The sequence below is a fragment of the Scyliorhinus canicula genome, chromosome 16, assembly GCF_902713615.1.
Source record: "Scyliorhinus canicula chromosome 16, sScyCan1.1, whole genome shotgun sequence".
Classification (NCBI taxonomy): domain Eukaryota; kingdom Metazoa; phylum Chordata; class Chondrichthyes; order Carcharhiniformes; family Scyliorhinidae; genus Scyliorhinus; species Scyliorhinus canicula.
Window position 1 is genome coordinate 29,912,466 of NC_052161.1, and position 18,289 is coordinate 29,930,754.

General features: G+C 42.1%; 1 protein-coding gene across 3 annotated transcripts in view; it reads left to right on the forward strand.

Annotated features, from left to right (window-relative positions):
- LOC119979296 (SEC23 interacting protein) overlaps positions 1-18,289 on the forward strand; it is a 153,111-nt gene that overhangs the window by 82,729 nt on the left and 52,093 nt on the right. For all 3 annotated transcript variants that reach the window (XR_005463696.1, XM_038821347.1, XM_038821346.1), the window contains exon 15: positions 5,368-5,470. Coding sequence is in view for 2 of the 3 variants with exons in the window: in XM_038821347.1 (XP_038677275.1) it covers positions 5,368-5,470 (103 nt within the window). In the remaining variant the exon portion in view is untranslated. The remainder of the gene's footprint in view (positions 1-5,367; positions 5,471-18,289) is intronic.

Below are 18,289 nucleotides of genomic sequence, written 5' to 3' on the forward strand. Positions count from 1 at the left end.
GATCATATTGAATGGCAGAGCAGGCTTGATGGGCCTGGTGACCTACGCCTGCTCCTGCTTCTAATTCTTGTGTAATCGATGTGGTACCCATTTAACCCGCTTGATTGTTAGCTTTTCATGCAGCCTTGCGAGGTCCAGCTTCCCTCCCCTCTGTCTTCCCCCTGCCTTCCATTGTTTGTCTTCTGCAACCACCTCCTTGCCCCACTGCCTGCCATTGTGCGCCCTCACCCTCCCTTCCTCACCCACCTCCTTGCACAGCCATCCTTCCACATTTCCTCATATCTTGTCTTGATCAGGCGCTCATATAGCCTCAACTTTTCACTCCACCCCAGTCAAGTTTCAGACCTTTGTCATTGTGGCTGCAAGAGTCCCGCAGCACAGGCCTGTTCAAATCGACACTGGTGTGTGGCACTGCGGAGGGAGAGAAGGGCAGGAAAGGGAACCCCCGTGCTTCCAACCCTAGGTGCTGTCCTGTTTCAAGGCGGGGACATAGGAGGGTCCATGGATCTAGCAGCTCAGTTCCGTCCATGAAGGCCAGCTTGACATGGCATTCAAGGGCAGGAACCGAACTGCCCCATTAGAGTAGTGAACAGCACATCCGGAGCTGCACAGCACTATGGCAGAAAATTGTTGCACTCACCTTGAAGTTTATTGTGAACCGAGGACTGCCTTGTGCCACACCACTCTTTTTAAAAATATTTTTATTCAGGGTGTTTCCAATTTATATACAAAACACAGGAAACATTCATCTTCATAAACTTGCCACAATATAAAAACCCTCCATTCCTTTGAACACCCCACATGGCTAACTTTATAATTATAATGTGAAACAAAGATGACCCATAACAAAACACTCCCTCTCCCTCTTTTCCCCCACCACCACTGATGTCTAGAAAGCATTAAAGAAGGCGATGAACAACCTCCACCTCGAGAAGAACCCCCTCTTCTGACCCCCTAATGGCAACTGGGCTAAATCGCTGGCTGTGAAAGCAGACCAAGGCAGGCCAGCAGCACGGTTCAATTCCCGTACCAGCCTCCCGGAACAGGTGCCGGAATGTGGCGACTAGGGACTTTCACAGTAACTTCATTGAAGCCTACTTGTGACAATAAGCGATTTTCATTTTCATGTTATCTTTTCCAGAGGTAGTAATTCCGTCAAGTCACTCATCCACCCTGCCGCCTTGGGCGACTCCGAAGCCCGCCACCAAAACAAGATTTGTCTCCGGGCTATCAGGGAGGCAAAGGCCGCCATGTCAGCCCCTCTCCCCATCTACACTCCCAGTTCCTCCGATATCACGAATATTGCCACCCACTTGGGGCCATCTACACCCCCAAAAATCTCCGGCACAATCCCCGAAAAAGCCTCCCAAAAGTCCACCAACTTCGGGCAAGACCAGAACATATCAGTGTGGTTTGCCGGCCCCCCTGAATACCACTCACTTTATCCTCCACCTCCGGAAAAAACAACTCATCCATGATACTGTCACGTGCGCTCTATGCACCACTTTGAATTGAATTAGGCTTAGTCTTGCACAAGAGGAGGTTAAATTTATCCTCCGCAGGACCTCGCTCCAACCCCGCTTCGAATACCCACCTGGCTCCTGAGGCCCTTTTCCTCTATTAACTCCCCATAGATATCGGAGACCTTCCCCTCCCCTAGATCATCCTCAGACAATCTTTTCAAGCGACGGCAGGGGTGGCAACCTCGGAACCGTGGCCAGTTCCTTCCTCACAAAGTCTCTGATTTGCAAATACCGAAACCCATTACCCCTCGGCAAATCAAACTTCTCCATCAACTCTCCTAACTGGACCTGCCTCCACAAACTAATCTCTGAACCTCTCTATCCCTCCTCCTCCCATGCCCTGAACGTTGAGTCCAACCCAGCTGGAGTTAATCTATGATTATCAAAAATCCGGCACCTACAGCGACATGGCCTCAATCTTAAAATGTTACCTGCACTGATTCCAGACTCTGAGTGATGCAACCACGGCCGGACTCATGGACTATTTAGCCAGCAAGACCGGAAGAGTGTCCTCAAACCTGTCCCCATATATGAAGCCTCCTCCATCCGCCCCCACACCGACCTTTACTCCACGACTCACATCCGAACCGTCTTCATGTTCGCCATCCAGGAATAATTCGGCAAAGCCAACCCACCCTTCTGCCAGTCCCCTCCAGAAATACCCTCCTAACCCGGTGTACCATATCTGCTCATATAAAATCCAAAATCAACCTATTTAACCTCCCAAAAAAAAGACATAGGCTCAAAAATCAGGAGATTCTGAAAGACTAACAGAAATTTTAGTCGAACCGTCATCTTCACTGTCTGGACCCACCCGCCAATGAAAGCAGAAGAGCATTCTACCTCTTGAAGTTCTCCTTCACCCCCTCTACCATATTAGTCAAATTCAATTTATGTAACTGAGCCCAACTATGTGCCACCCTTATTTCCAGGTATCGAAAACTCGACTTGACCAGCCGAAATTGCAACTTCTCCAAACCTCACTCCAGCATCCAAGCAATGACCAGGAACACCTTCTTTCTCACAAGCTTATACCCTGAAAGCGACTCAAACTCTGCCAATACCCCTATAATCGTATCCATACGATCTACCGGGTCTGTGATCCAGCAGTAAGTCATCTGCATATGGGGTGAATCAATGTTCCATCCACCCTCTCTCTATGCCTCTCCACCCCATTGAAGCCCAAAGTGCAATCGACAATGGCCCGGGTCAGTGACCACCCTGCACTCCGAGTCCCTTATCTGTCTAATCTCTCTCGCCACCACGTTCTGCCTCAACTGTTCGCAAGCAGCCAACTGCCCTTCTCCCCATGCTTGTAAAATGCTCTCTAACCCGGCGCAACTGCCCCACCCAGAGGCGAAGGACATGTTTCCTTTGTAGTGTAGCCTGTTTAGACCTCCACTTGTCACCACATCGTACCAAACACTTTCGCCGCCCACTCCGCGCTACCCACCAATCTCTCACATTTTAATATTCCTATCACCAAAACCCCCAAATGTGAGAGGAAAATGGTACAAAATTTATTTTCAACATTATTAACGACAGAGTAGGTAATACTAACAAAAACATACATAACAACCGCAAGCGAACAATTCAAGGGCGTTATTCATTATACAGTTTCAAGAATTGGATGACATCGAACATTAGGTTGGGAGGGGGTACTGTGTATGTTAATGGTGACATTGGGCGATTCCTGATTCCTTTTTTTATTTGATGTTTGTGTCGACATGTGGGCTGTTGTTTGGGGGTTGGTGGGAGGATCAGATTGTTGTTGTTGCTAAGAGAATTGACATTGTATTCGTTACTGGTTATTGTTTGTTGGTGGGTGTAAATTTTGAAGAAAATGTGAAAAAGGAGAATAAAAATATTTTTAAAAAAACAACCGCAAGCAAAAAAAAACCATCCCTCCCTCTCACTGAATGTAATTTCCCAAGTCCAGGTCACAGGTGAACCCACCCAAGACCGATGTAATTTTACACTGGTGTGACACAAGATTGAAAGGCCTGATGGAATACTGGCATCTGTTTTGATAAGTGTTCATGAGATGCAAATGCGATTCACAACATCGGTCATTGGAAGACTGACCACCATTGGGAGAATTGCAACATGATTTTACACTGGCAGGTTACTAGCCTTTTGGCTCATGTTAGATTCTGGGCTCTGCCTGGCACCAAACCAACCGCAGACAGGTTGGGCGAATTCCATCCATAGCTTCCAGCATGCGTAAGTGAACCACACCGCGGGTCTGACTGGTGATCTCAAGTTGGTTGTCAGTGCAATTCCTCAAAAAAACATTGTGCATTCTCCATGGCAGCGCTTCTACCAAGTCAGTTGCCAACCAGTCAGAGTCCACTTGCCAACGAATCAGCACACTCTTCTTGTGCAGTATAAATTGTTGTTCCTTTTACAGTAAGTAGTCCTGCAACAGCCTCCCGTACCAGCCTCCCCGAACAGGCGCCGGAATGTGGCGACTAGGGGCTTTTCACAGTAACTTTATTTGAAGCCTACTTGTGACAATAAGTGATTTTCATTTCATTCATTCATTTCATTTTCATTTCATTTCATTCAACTGTCCTGAAGAGTGCAGGATTAAAAGCTTTGACAGCATCTATCTTTTTTCATCAATACTCCAGTTATATACAATCAAGTGACTATGTTAGAGAGAGCTAGAATTTTTTTTTAATTTTAAGACTTGAACAAAAATTTACATTTACATATTTGGACTTTGAAATATTAGAATACTTGTTTCTGACTATGCTGTAACATCCAATTTTATTTAAAGTTACAATGGTGAAAGCAAAGCTTGTACCATAATACCATGTTGTGCAGGTTGCAGGCTGTGATTGTCTTCTGGTCTCATTTTTTTTCTATTTTGTATTCACTTTAAAAAAAAAATTCTAGCACATGTGTAGAGGATTTAGTGGGTATAAGTTGGTAAAGCCTTGACAATTTGCCAAAAGTCTGAGGGGCTTATGTTGAGTTCCATTGCCAGATGAGGAATTTGCATCATACATATATTTTGTTAACAAAGGGAGTTTTGCCTGGAAATTGATCAGTTTGTTTTGCAGACTGTACATGCTTTTCTTATTGCTGTTTGGGAGAGTTTGCTGTTCACAGTTCCTGTACTGCAAGGGAGGTACAGGCCATGGTTTTGAAGCCTTATGGAGGTCATGAAATGCACTACGTATTGATCTTTTGTTTTCTTGTACTCCTATGGGTAATTCACCTGCATCTTGGTAACACATTTTTGTGCTCCTCCAAAGATCTCTCTGCTCAGAAGGGTATCATTTACTGAGCTTCAGAGGTACAGGAATCCAATTTCTTCAGTGCATCCTTTTTTTTTAAAACACTACATTTTATCAGCCAGTTTTATTAAGGTTGTGTGTTCCTGTACAGAAGCAAATTAGTTTGGATGCTAACTGCTTCAGTTCAATAGTTAAACTATGCCTTCAGTCTAGTGCTTATTCTGACATCGAAGTTCAAGAAGTCATTTTTTTCACAATCGGAACTATCTGGCATGCTGTACACAATGCATAACTGATGGCTAGCGGTATGTCATAACTGTAAATTGCTTCTGTTCAGTTTCACATTTATGGTTTCCAATTTCAGCTTTGACATTCAGGTCAATGGATCATTGATTGGAGGTTTTTTTTAAATTTAGGGCCGTTTTTCCATGACTTCCAACAAAGCTGCCGTCATTTTCTTCCACATTGCAGCTGGGAAATTATGTTGAATCCATTGAATTTGTGTTTATTCAGAATTTAGCCTTTGGGAGATTCATATTGTACTTTTTAAATTGATCTATTTGCTACTTTAAACAAAATATTTGTTGATTCCTTTGCAGTTGGATCCTGTGGCATATAGAATGGAACCTATGATTCTCCCTGATTTGTGTATAAAGCCAGTTCTCGTCCCACATCACAAAGGTAGAAAGAGACTCCATCTTGGTAAGCACCACATCCTGCAAATTTAATCCCACGTGCTTAAAATTGACTAAATATACATAGCATTAAATTTGAACTATAATCCGTGTACACAATTGCCGTAGTAAAATGTACATTCCAGAAAGTGAGGTTGCATGTTTAAATGCTTTATATTTTATATATCACCAAACAAGTTAACTTTTTTGTTTATAACAGCTATTGGATTTTTCCTGATTACATATTCGCCACAATTTCCTTGAATGTGAGGAAATATACTGGGTGGGATTTTCTGACCCGCCAGCCCCCTTTTCTGGCGCAGCGTGCCCCAGCTACCAGCAGGATTTCCCGTTTCCCCAGACAGCGTGGGGTGGTCCACAGTGGGAAACCACATTGGTCGGCTGGGGAAACTGGAAACACGCGGAAGTCGATACCCTGCCGGTGGGGCGGAGGATCCCGCTGACTGCCTCACTAATAATTTTCTGAACTACACTCATTGTCTTGGATTAAATTTGGAGCAAATCCTTGGATTCTTCTAAAATATATTTACGTACACACACAGGGCAGCACGGTAGCACAGTGGGAAGCATTGTTGCTTCACAGCTCCAGGGTCCCAGATTCGATTCCCGGCTTGGGTCAGTGTCTGTGCAGAATCTGCAGATTCTCCCCGTGACTGCATGGGTTTTTTCCAGGTGCTCAGGTTTCTTCCCACACGGCCCGAAAGACGTGCTGTTAGGTAATTTGGACATTCTGAATTCTCCCTCTGTGTACTCGAACAGGCGCCAGAATGTGGCGACTAGGGTTTTTTCCACAGTTAGTGTAAGCCTACTTGTTACAATAAAGATGATTATTATGTGTTCTTTATGTCACAATATTTTTATTGAAAATCTTGTGCCATGCCTGCTCCTAATTACCATTAAATTAATTTCAAAAGGACAGCATGTGGATGAGAAATAAGAGGGTCGCAAAAATAGATTGGCGGGGTCTCCCGAGGAAGTGCTGCAGTAGTGAAGATAATCTTATTGCTTCAGGCATTCTGATTGTGGTTGGATAGGTAAGAGCAAAGTTCAAGGAAGAGAAGAGCAATGGAGGATACAGGTTTGAAGATGATTGTTTAGTTGATCATGTCAAATTCTGCAGATTGATCCAGCCCAGCAATGTGCATCATAGAAACGGAGGATCTCATCTTCACTTCGATTGGTGCTGTTTTATGTTTTGTGGAAGAGGCAGAGACCCAATTGCAGAGATTCAAACATAAAAGTCGTGGGAAAGATGGGTGAAGATTTAGGAGCTTATTGGAGAGGAATGGATAATTAGAGGTGGAGTGGTAGTTTGCAAGAATCACAGGACTCAAGGTGATAGTGGTAATTTACAAGGACTGGGGGTGAATGGTGTATTTTCTTTGAGAATGGGCTTTGAAAAGCGATGGGGTCAAGAGGAAACTATTTACCTTTAGAACCAAAAAAACTTAACTTCAAAGCTTTGATTTTTAAATTTTTTAACCATTGGACCTATGCACCCTTCAACACATATGGGACATATAATTCCAAGCCTAGTCTTACAAGTTAAAATATTCAGCACATAGCTCCAGTCCAGGATGGCTCGTTGGCAAATATTCAAAAGTCGCATTTTAACTCCGATATCTTCTTCCCAATTCGCTGCAGTAAGTTATGATATTCTTTCCATCCAGATTGTATAACTGAAATAATTTTGAAAAATCAGACACCATTTCGCCTGTGGCTTGTTGAAAATAACATAGAATTCAAGAAAATATTTATTCATGAGATGTGGGCTTCCCTGCATTTATTGCCCATCCTTAATTGTACTTGAGAAAGTGGTAGGAGCGGCCTTCTTGAACCGCTGCAGTCCATGTGGTGTAGCTACACTCGGTGCTGTTGGGGAAGGAGTTCTAGGATTTCGACTCAGCAACATTGAAGGAACAGTGATATATTTCCAAGTCAGGATGGTGTGTGGCTTGAAGGGGAGCTTGCAGGTGGTGGTGTTCCCATGCATCTGCTGGCCATGTTCTTTTAGGTGGCAGCGGTCATGGGTTTGGGAGGAGCTGTCTAAGGATCCTCAGTGAGTTCTGCCGTTCATCTCTGTAGATGGTTTACACTGATGTCATTGCGGTCCAGGCATAATGTGAATGTTTGTGGATGGGATGTCAACCAAACAGACTGCTTTACCCTGGATGATGTCAAACATCTTGAGTGTTTGTGGAGCTGCACTGATCCAGGCAAGTGGATCAGTGTTCTATCTCACTCCTGACTTTGAAGATGGTGGGCAGGTTTTGGGGAGTCGGGAGGCGAGTTATTCTCTGCAGAGTACCTATCCTCTAACTTACTCTTGTAGCCACAGAATTTATATACCCAGTTCGATTTCTGGTCAATGGTAACCCAGGATGTTGATAGTGGGAAATTCAGCAATGATAATACAATTGACTGTCAAGGACAGGGGAAAGTGTCCAAATCGTGCTTCCAAAAATCAGCGATGACCCATAAGCAGTCTTTTTAAAGCTGCCATGCATTAATTTTCATTATTATAAGATGAGTAAAATAATTTAGCAGCTTATTGGACTAGGTGCTGCATTGGTGTGGTGAAATGCCAACTAGTTATTGGCCTGTCTTTTCCCGCACTCGAGTGGCTGGAACTGCCTAACCTGAATACCGACAGAACTGAAACATGGCATGGGCTCAGTCTTGAATCTGCTGGTTTTGAGGCACTGTCTTACATCTTTCAGAACGGCGTTATTAAATTTGTCTGTCATATCATATTTTGTTCCCATGGGTTTACTCTGGTTTGAGGATGATGCATCACAATACATATTCTGCAACTTTGAACAATGGTGAGAGATTTAATAATACGATTATAGTTACATGATCATGAGCATTTTCACATGAATTGTCACTCCAGCATCACTAAAGGGCCACAATAATCCCAGATTCCTTCTCACTAATGTCTCTCCACTTTCCCACTAAATTCATTCTCCCCTCAAATTATGCCAGCTTTGAGTTTATGAAGATTTTTGTCCAGCTTAGCTCTGTCAGGCTCAGCACATCATACCCCATGCCACCTCAATGCTTCTACCCCATTGTTCATAGAACTCAGCGTTCATAGAATCTCTACAGTGCAGAAAGAGGCCATTTGGCCCTTAGGGTCTGCACTGACCCTCTGAAAGAGCACCCTTCTTAGGTCCAAGCCCTAGGTTACCCCAGTAACCCTCTTAATCTTTTGGACACCAAGGGGCAATTTAGCATGGCCAGTCCACCTGACGTGCTTTAGACTATGGGAGGAAATCGAAGCAGCTGGAGGAAACACACCGGGAGAATGTACAAACTCCACACACTGACCCAAGGCTGGAATTTTACCTGGGTCCCTGGCGCTGTGAGGCAGCAGTGCTAACGACTGTGCCACTCTGACGCCTCTTGGTTCCATATCTCATGGTTCCATATATCAGCCCAGCTCCTTGCGCCATTGTCTGCACCCTTCCTAAATGTTGCCCGACCTGCTGAGTAGTTCCAGAATTTTGTTTTTATTTCAGATTTCCAGCAGCTGCAGTATTTTGCTTTTGTCCATTCTCAATACTGTTTGGCCTCTCCCCCTGTCCAGCTCCCTTATGCCTTCTGGTTTGACCCTTAATCCCATTTTCCCGCTGAACTGCTCTGTTGCAGCGTCTATCTGATCACCCTTCCCCGTCCCAACCTCCAAGCTAGTATCTGGTCCCTCTTTTATATTTGAACACTCGTTTCTTTATTTTAAAAAGGTTAGACTGTAAATCAGGAAGGGAACTGGTGACATGGAAGAGGGAGAAACTTACAAAAAAAAGTGTACTGGAAGCAATAAGACAGGCGCTTAATTCAGTGGTGCTGGCATGATCAGTGAGATAATTAAGTTAGAGGGGGAAGTGCGGGGGGCCGTATTGGCAGCTGAAGCTGTGAGCTCCACGACAGCTGCCTGCTAGCCGGTAAATCTGTGGCCTTTTGTCGACAATTTTCCTGGTGTAAAAGACCACAGTTTTCACGACGGTGTGGAGTCATAGTCCCAAAAACGGAGAATCCAGCCCCAAGTGTTTGACCATGCTTTATTACATGGTGCAAATGTTTGTCAAAGAGATTATCTTACTGCCATAAATTGCTGCTTTGTACCCCAAATCTCAATGCATGGTCCTAATGTTGGGTCGGAACATGCATTCGTGGAGAAGTAGAGTTTTTTTTCATGGGGTGGTAGTTGGGGAAGAGGCAAGAGGAAATTAAAAGCCAATTTCCCAGTCAACGTTATACACGTGTGCATTGGCAGAGTTCAGCTGTCGGTCAGTTTCTTTTACTTTTATGTGACAAGGATGGAGCCTGAAAAGTTGACTAGCAAAAACAATATTGGGGGTAGATGGAGAGATCCTCACTGGTTCAGTACTCGACCTGATATGACGCTGAGTATGCAAGCCAGAGACAGTACTAGTTTCGTATTCCAGACTTTCATAATAGACATGGTTGCACAGGATATGTCTGTTTTTGACCCATTGTGGGAGGGTGACACTAATCAGTTTGAGTTCCTGGTGTCAGTCACTAGCTGTGCTTGAAGTGAATGTTTGTAGACGTGACATGAAGGCAGGATTGGGTTTAACCTTGGAATCCCACTCCATCACCAATAAAATTGAAGGAATATGAGGAGAACGGAGGAAATTGAAGCTAAATGCAGTGTTGTAATACAAATAGGTGAATGGTAAGTATGTCACTTACAATTTGAACTAGCTATGTCTAAAATTATAGAATCTCAGAATCCCTACAGCGCAGGAGGCCAATGGCCCATCGAGTCTACACATGCCCTTGGAAAGAGCACTCTACTCAAGCCCACGCTTCCACTCTATCCCCGTAACCCAGTTTCCTCACCTACCCGGAGGAAACCGGAGTACCCGGAGGAAACCCACGCAGACACGAAGAGAAAGTGCTAACTCCACACAGTCACCCGTGGCCGGAATTGAACCCGAGTCCCTCTCTGAACCCAGTGCTAGCCACTGTACCATCGTGCCATCTCGAAAATTAATCATAGTTCATAGATAAAATGTGATGTGCAAGGAAACTGCAATCACAAATGTGTTTTCACAACTATGGGGAAGATTTGGTAAAAACATCAATATAATAGTTATGAGGTAGTTGAATGATAGTGCTATTCCTGCTGTTGGCTCGATGATACTTGGAATATTGACATACACAGATTTACAATTATTGCCCTTTCAGAGCAACAGCTTACTTTGTCACTTTCAGCAACATCTGAGCTGTTTATTAGAGGTTCGACAAATAAAATCAAATAAAGCTAGCCCTTGATGTTGAGTTGATGTAATAAAATTTCATTTTTTAAAATTAAACTTAATCACAGCAGTTGCAATGAGTATTAGCAAATATTTTAAAGCATTATATAATCAGTTTCTGCTAAACTAGACCTGTCTGAGATGATTTTTCAAGCTTCTGTTGAACCTGGTTTCACCATCCTTTTAGGCAGTGCTCTCGAAATGCTCTCCCTTTTCCCTCTAATTCTTCTGTCAGTTATCTTAAATCTGTGTCCTCTGGTTTAGAGCCTACTGCCAGTGGAAACAAAGAACAAAGAAAAGTACAGCACAGGCACAGGCCCTTCGGCCCTCCCAAGCCTGCGCCGACCATGCTGCCAGTCTAACCTAAAGCTTGAAGGAATAAGCTTCCTTCAAGGAAGCTTCCGGGGTCGGTATCCCTCTATTCCCATCCTATTCATGTATTTGTCAAGACGTCTCTTAAACGACACTATTGTACGTGCTTCCGGCAGCGAGTTCCAGGCACCAACTACCCTCTGAGTGGGGGGGGGGGAAAACTTCCCTCGCACATCTCCTCTAAACCTTGCTCCTTGCACCTTAAACCTTAAACCTATGTCCCCTAGTAAGTGACTCTTCCACCAGCTTCTGACTATCCACTCTGTCCGTGCCCCTCATAATTTTGTAGACTTCTATCAGGTAGCCCTCAATCTCCCTCGTTCCCGTGAGAACAAACCGGTTTATCCAACCTCTCCTCATAGCTAACATACTCCATATCAGGCAACATGCTGGTAAACCTCTTCTGTACCCTCTCCAAAGCCTCCAGACCCTTCTGGTACAATTTATTCTTTTTACACTATTACGTCATCTCGTGAGTTTGAGCACCTGTTAAATCTTAACTCGGTTTTCTCTAGAACTAAGAAAGTTATCTCAGTCCCTCTCGTCATGTCGCATAAATCCTTCAAGTCCGGTATCCTTCTGGTAGTTCTCCTTTATACTCTCTCTGAGACCTCAACATCCTTCCTAAAGTGTGCTGCCCAGAATTGGGGACACTGCTCCATCTGAGGCAAAAAGAGTGATTAAAGTTTATCATAACTTCTTTGCTTTTATTCCCTCAGCTGCTATTTATAAAATGAATACTCCCATATGCCTCAACAATTTTATCATCTTGCCCTGCCACTTTAAAAGATTTGTCTTTTTGAATCCCCTGATGTCTCTGTCCCTCTATTTCCTTCAATATTTTTACCATTTAGTTCATATTGCCTCTCCTGATTATTCCTACAAATTGCATCTAGTCGGTATGCCTCACTTGACAATCCCCAGTGTCTGCTTATTCCTGGTCTTTAGTTTTTGTGTGAATCTAGTTGCCATCTGCATCCACTTGAGACAACAAGCCCTGCTCTCTGCCACCTGGCTTAAATTATTTCTTTACTTCGATGTTCCTTAAATTTTCTTTAGTATGATATAAATGTAGCCGATTTGTTCCCACACCAGTCTTTTTTGGAAACCCAGCACCAACCTGTATCTTGAAGTAACCAGTTTAAAATAATCACCAAAGTCAAAAGAATTGATGAAGAGGGTGAAACACTAATTGAAATTGTCCTTGCTTATGTGCAACTGTAGAACTGCATAAATCCCAGAACAAATTTGTCTTCCATTCTCTGATTTTCACTTTGTATTTGTGCAGTTGCTGCCATCCAGTATTAAACCTGTCACTTTAGAGTGACTTCTTGCTGCAGGATTGAGGGATTACCCACCCAATTGTAGCAGCCATGTTCAAACCTCGGTTTCAATTAACATCCACTCTGACTGCCCGAAGGAGGTCTGTTTCCATCAGTCCTTCCTGGAGGAGTCGCCTTTCTACAACATTGTTCAGGTTTACCCTCTGCAGAACCAAACAAGAAAGCGTCAAGAACATTAATTTCAACTACGCTGTTCCACTCTCTGGGTCTAGGTACTCTGTGTGGTTGCAGGTGGAATATCAAATATATGATTTTTTTTTAAATAAACAAAATATTTTTAAAGCTCTGATTGGTCCATCCAGTATTTTTTTAGAAATATTTTTCTTGAAGGCATTTTTCATATATACAAAAGTCAAACCTCAGCAACAGGTAACAAAACTAACAACCACCCCACCCCCCAATGCCTCAAATTAACTCACCCATACCCTCGCCTTTGGCGGCTCCAAGTCCCGCCAATTCGACAGAATCCATCTCCAGGCTATCAGGATGGCAGAGGGCAAGACATCAGCCTCTCCCCATTTGAACTCCCAGATCTTCCCACACTCCGAATATGATCCATCCAGTATTTATTATTTCTCTGATGAAGGTTAATTTTGTACAAAAAAGCCATTTTTATGTTAGCCCCTCAGAAAGAAGTTTAAACAAGGGACAGCCCACAAGAATATGAAAATGATTTGCTTCTATGTCAAAAGCAAAATTCATCTCCAGATTCATCTATTTTTATTGAAAGTACTACCTTATGTTTAAACAAAAGCCTTTTTCCCATTTTTATTTGTCCATTCTAAATAGGTTTGTTTTTGACATGTATTCCTCTTTAACAAGAACCCACAACAAGTTGAAAATTGTGACCTATTACACTCATTTTATAATTTAAAACCCACCTTAGAAAAACATAGGACTAGGAAAAAGTATAAAGAGGATTCTGCCCATCAAATCCATTACTTTAATGTATAGCTTGCTCTGACATGAGGATAGTTTCACAGTTTATCCTTGTTCTCCCAAAGGCAAACCTATTGAATACTCAATTAATCTTAAATCTTACATTATGTATTCTAGGCCAGATGCCTTTCCTTTCATTATCGGGTATATTTTCCAATGCAGTGCACATTGGCTTTGGGGATTTCAGAAATCAGGTTAAGTCTTGACTACACCCATAGAACATAGAACACTACAGCGCAGTACGGGCCCTTCGGCCCTCGATGTTGCGCCGACCTGTGAAACCATCTGAAGCCTATCTGACCTACACTATTCCATTTTCATCCATATGTCTATCCAGTGACCACTTAAATGCCCTTAAAGTTGGCGAGTCTACTACTATTGCAGGCAGGGCGTTCCACACCCCTACTACTCTCTGAGTAAAGAAACTGCCTCTGACATCTGTCCTATATCTATCACCCCTCAATTTAAAGCTATGTCCCCTCGTGTTGGTCATCACCATCCGAGGAAAAAGACTCTCACTGTCCACCCTATCTAACCCTCTGACTATCTTATATGTCTCTATTAAGTCAATCTAATACTCAATTACTCTAATACTCAACCCATCTAATATTACCCAGCCGTGCAGTCTTTGAATTATTTGGAGCTTATCTGACTGGTGAACAAAGAGTCTCATTTAGGCCATAAAAGTTCCAATAACGAGGTGTACTCATAGTGTCACCAAGTTTTCATTGTGAGAATTGCACAAGCAGTTCTCTAGGTCAGACCATCTGGTGTCTGTTCCTTGTTAGTCTTTGATACTCAATATTGTTCAATATTCATTGCTCAGCAAACAAAATTTTTTTAAAATGCCGCCATTGGCGCATTGCTTTTATGGAAGCTTGCTCTGTAGATTACAGCAATAACTATTTCAGAAAATACTTTAATGAAAACTGTAAATCACTTTGAGGATGTGGAAGGAGGTATATAAATATAAGTCTTTTCAAAAATTAAAAATGTTGAATTTATTTTGAGAGAACATCTATTGAAATATTAGAATAGTGGAGACTGCATACATTCGTCTGAAAAATATTAGCCACTAATTTCTGCATCCGATAAATAAATGAGTGGTATTTACTTACATTATCCTCATCAGTATCTTTCTCCAAAACCCTTTTGAGTTAAGTTATGCAGTTATTTTCACAAATGCAATTTAAGACATGCGATTGAAAATGCATTGATATGTTGTATGCTGAAAAAATAATTCCATGATCAAAGAATGTAAGATGGCCAGGCTTCCTAAGAATGTCAATATATATGGTACTTTCATGATTAATTTGGAGATGAAGTTATTAATCAAAGTTTAATATTTCTTGTTTGAATTTTCATTTATTAAAGTGCCAACAACTAAAAGCATAATTTAAAATTTTGCATTCTGACTGCCCTAAGTTTTTAAATAATTTAGATATTTTTAAAACTGACTGAGAAGCAGTGTGACTGTGAGATTCCAAATACGCTTCCTTCTTTGACTTCTCTGGAAAGAAATTCTCCCAAGACAAAACCTCCAACTATCTAATTTTGGCCTCCATAGGTGTTTCTGCCTGGTAGATGTTCTCAATCATTCCCTCACCTCTGTATTTATCTTTGCCTCCCATCGCATTGGTCCTTCTCAGCTGCACCTTCTTGAAAGCAAGTTCAAGGGGCACATATGTTGCTCAACATATTTGAGCGTATCAAGCTTAACCATCAGTTTGGTTGGGAAATACCAAAGGATATTGGACCATACCCACCTCTGCCATTCATTCTGAACGACAAAGATAACCTTTTCTGTGCCACCAGCCGTCTCCTTGAACCCCTCTCTTTCTCCCCCCCCCCCCCCCCCCCCCCTCCCCTCTCCCCACCTTCAACCTTGCCTCCAATAATTTCCAGTACTTCATAACTTCATTGTCATTAAGGTGGAAGCCATCTGTTAACCAGCCTTGGCTGCTTTACTGCTATCTCCTTATGACACTTTCCACCCTAAGGCAAAACCCATATCATTCTTTCGGAATTCTCCCACGTCATATTCCTCATGTCCTTTTCAAACTATCCATTCAAACACCTGAAATCTTGACCTCATTCCCATAAAACAGCTGACCACCAACTTCCTTTCTTGCTGGATAATATTTTGTAAATGGATCACTTTTGAAGCAGTGTCTGTCTTCCTTTCAAAACCATGGTTTGCACTCCCTCCTCAAGAATCTCTCCTTTGACTCTTCTGCCCTTGCAAACTACTGATGAAGATGAAAATGGACCTTTGGCTTTCTAATCTGAAAGAATCTTTATTTTTGGGAACTTCTTTCAAGTCTGTCCTATTCAATAAATATTCCAATATTTCTCATGGCTCCTTGCCCCCCTCTACCATTATCTTGTCCTCTTGAAGACTTTTTTTTAAAAAAGAATTTAGCAAATGCCCTTCCAAATGATAAATGCCAAAAGTATCTTCATTACTTGCTGTAGCCGTAACTTCTACTCAAAAAAAAAAATCCAATAAGCCTTTCCTAAGTCAATGTTAACTCTAACCATTATTGGAAAGCTGGATGGAGAGAATTTCTTTTAGCTTTCCTTGGTGTATGGCTATTTTCTGACTGATCCAGCAAGTGTGACCTATCTGTGGAAAATAAAAGATGGGTTTTTTTCAGCTCTAGTACTTACGCCAGCGTACTTGGGAAGCCTCTGCTCAGCTTGGCCACAGTTTCTGACGTGCAGTAATGCAACATAATGTGAATAAAGTTGTATTTACTAGTAACAATTGGAATTTCAAATTCCCATTGCTTCAGTCTTCCATTCTATTTTTAACTCATTCTGCCACCTTTGCTATGCCTGATACTGCTGTGTGAGATTGGTGCTGGAGATGCTGTTGATAGTTGCTCATGTATTGAATTTGTGCCTAAGTGGGTTTCTCTGGAACTTCATATAAAAAGTATGCAATAATTAAATTGGCTACTTTCAGGCATTGTCGTCCGTCCCCCGTCCCCCCCAACTAAAAAAAAAACTGTTTTGTCTCCGGGAAATTCCTATTTCTTGAAGTACAATGAACCTAAGCATGTGCTTTCAGATTTACTGATCAGATACGGTAATCGTAATGATCAATTATTGCTTAGCGGCCGGGTGGCGTAGTGGTAAGCACTGCTGCTTCGTGGCGCCGAGGACCCGGGTTCAATCTCGGTCCCAGGTTCAATCTCGGTCCCAGTTCACTGTCCATGTGGAGTTTGCACATTCTCCCTGTGACTGTGTGGGTTTCACCCCTATAACCCAAAGATGTACAGGATAGGTGGATTGGCCACGCTAAAGTGCCCCTTAATTGGAAAAAAGGAGAATTGGGCAATTTGTTGTAAAAAAAAATCAATAATTTCTGATATCTACAGTGTGATCCCAGAACAAATCCCAATATCAGCTCTACCTGCTGACCTCCATTGCTGCTTTCTAGTTATCCCTAATACCTCGGTTCACTCTGATGGCTGCTTCACCCCAAAAATCATTCTCATCCAGTACAGTGGATGTCCATTTGCTTTTTCTTATATTGCTGACCAAGAGTTTAAATGACTAATCTATTTCAGAGGACATTTGTTCTGCTATTCTATATTTCCTACTTGCAGTGTAATATTCTTCATAAATGGGAAAATAAAAATGAATAACCTAATGCTTTGCTGAACAGAACCATACATTCTCAAGCATGACCTTGACCTTCTTGTGACTCCTCACATTCTCATTTCACCCCTTCCATTATAAGCACGCTACATTAGAACCTGACTTTAATTTGAGATATTATATCTCACTTGTATAAAATATGTTTATTCTTGATCCATAAAATGGCATGCATAGTCATTTTAGAACAAATGTTAAAAAGAGCCATAAAACTACATTACTTCTTATCGGCGCTTTAGAAACAAATTCTTCAACCAGAAGTGAAATGAATAATGACCTGTCACAAGTAATTGTGTTCCTGTGCTTAAAGTATTCTGCTATATGCATTAGATTGAGGGCAGAAAATACATTTTTGTCTCTTAGCCGAAGATCAGAATACTATTGTAGAAGTAATGAGCTATAAAATATTTATCACAATACAGTTCCTTAATGTATTCACACATTCCTATCTCTTTTGAATAGATTTTCCCACATTATGGTGTTATAATTGTGCGCAGCAATTGTGTTTCAGGCCATTGAATTTTAAATTCCTTTCCTGCTTCCATCATATAGTGAAATGCCAAGCATTCAATCCGCTTACCACAATATAATTAACCAAGACAACTATTTTCACATTTTTGTCTTGGGGGGGAAGGGGGGAGGAGGAGGAGGAGGAGGAGGCGGGGGGGGGGGGGGGGAGCTACTAGTGTCAATATTGTTGTTTCCCTTTCTGTTGAAATAAAATTGCTAGAGGTAGATTGAAAAATCTATTTGCACATTGTCTTCATTTATGACTAGCAATTAAAAAAAAACACTTATTCTGCTTTAAGCTTCCCAGACATGGAATAACATGTAGAAAGTTGGAATATTTTTTGAGTTGGACATATAGTGACAGTATTTCCAAATGTTGAAACTATATTGTCAGCGTCCATTCTAGATCCAAAAATAAAAACAAAAGTGTTGGAAATGCATGGCAGATCCATCTCCATATGAAAGAGGAAGGTTAATGCTTCAGGTTTTACCTTTATATAAATTCAATCAGTTTTCCTTTTTGGTACTGACATAATATAAGAAATGGGAACAAGAGTCGATCTTCTGGACCCTCGAGCCTTTTTCACCATTCGATAAGATTATGCTTGCATTCCACCCCCCAGCCCCACTTCCAATCACCAAACCCCTTGATTTCTCTGAAACAACCTTAAATATAATCCATGATCTGGCGATTGACAGCCCTGTGGAGTAGAG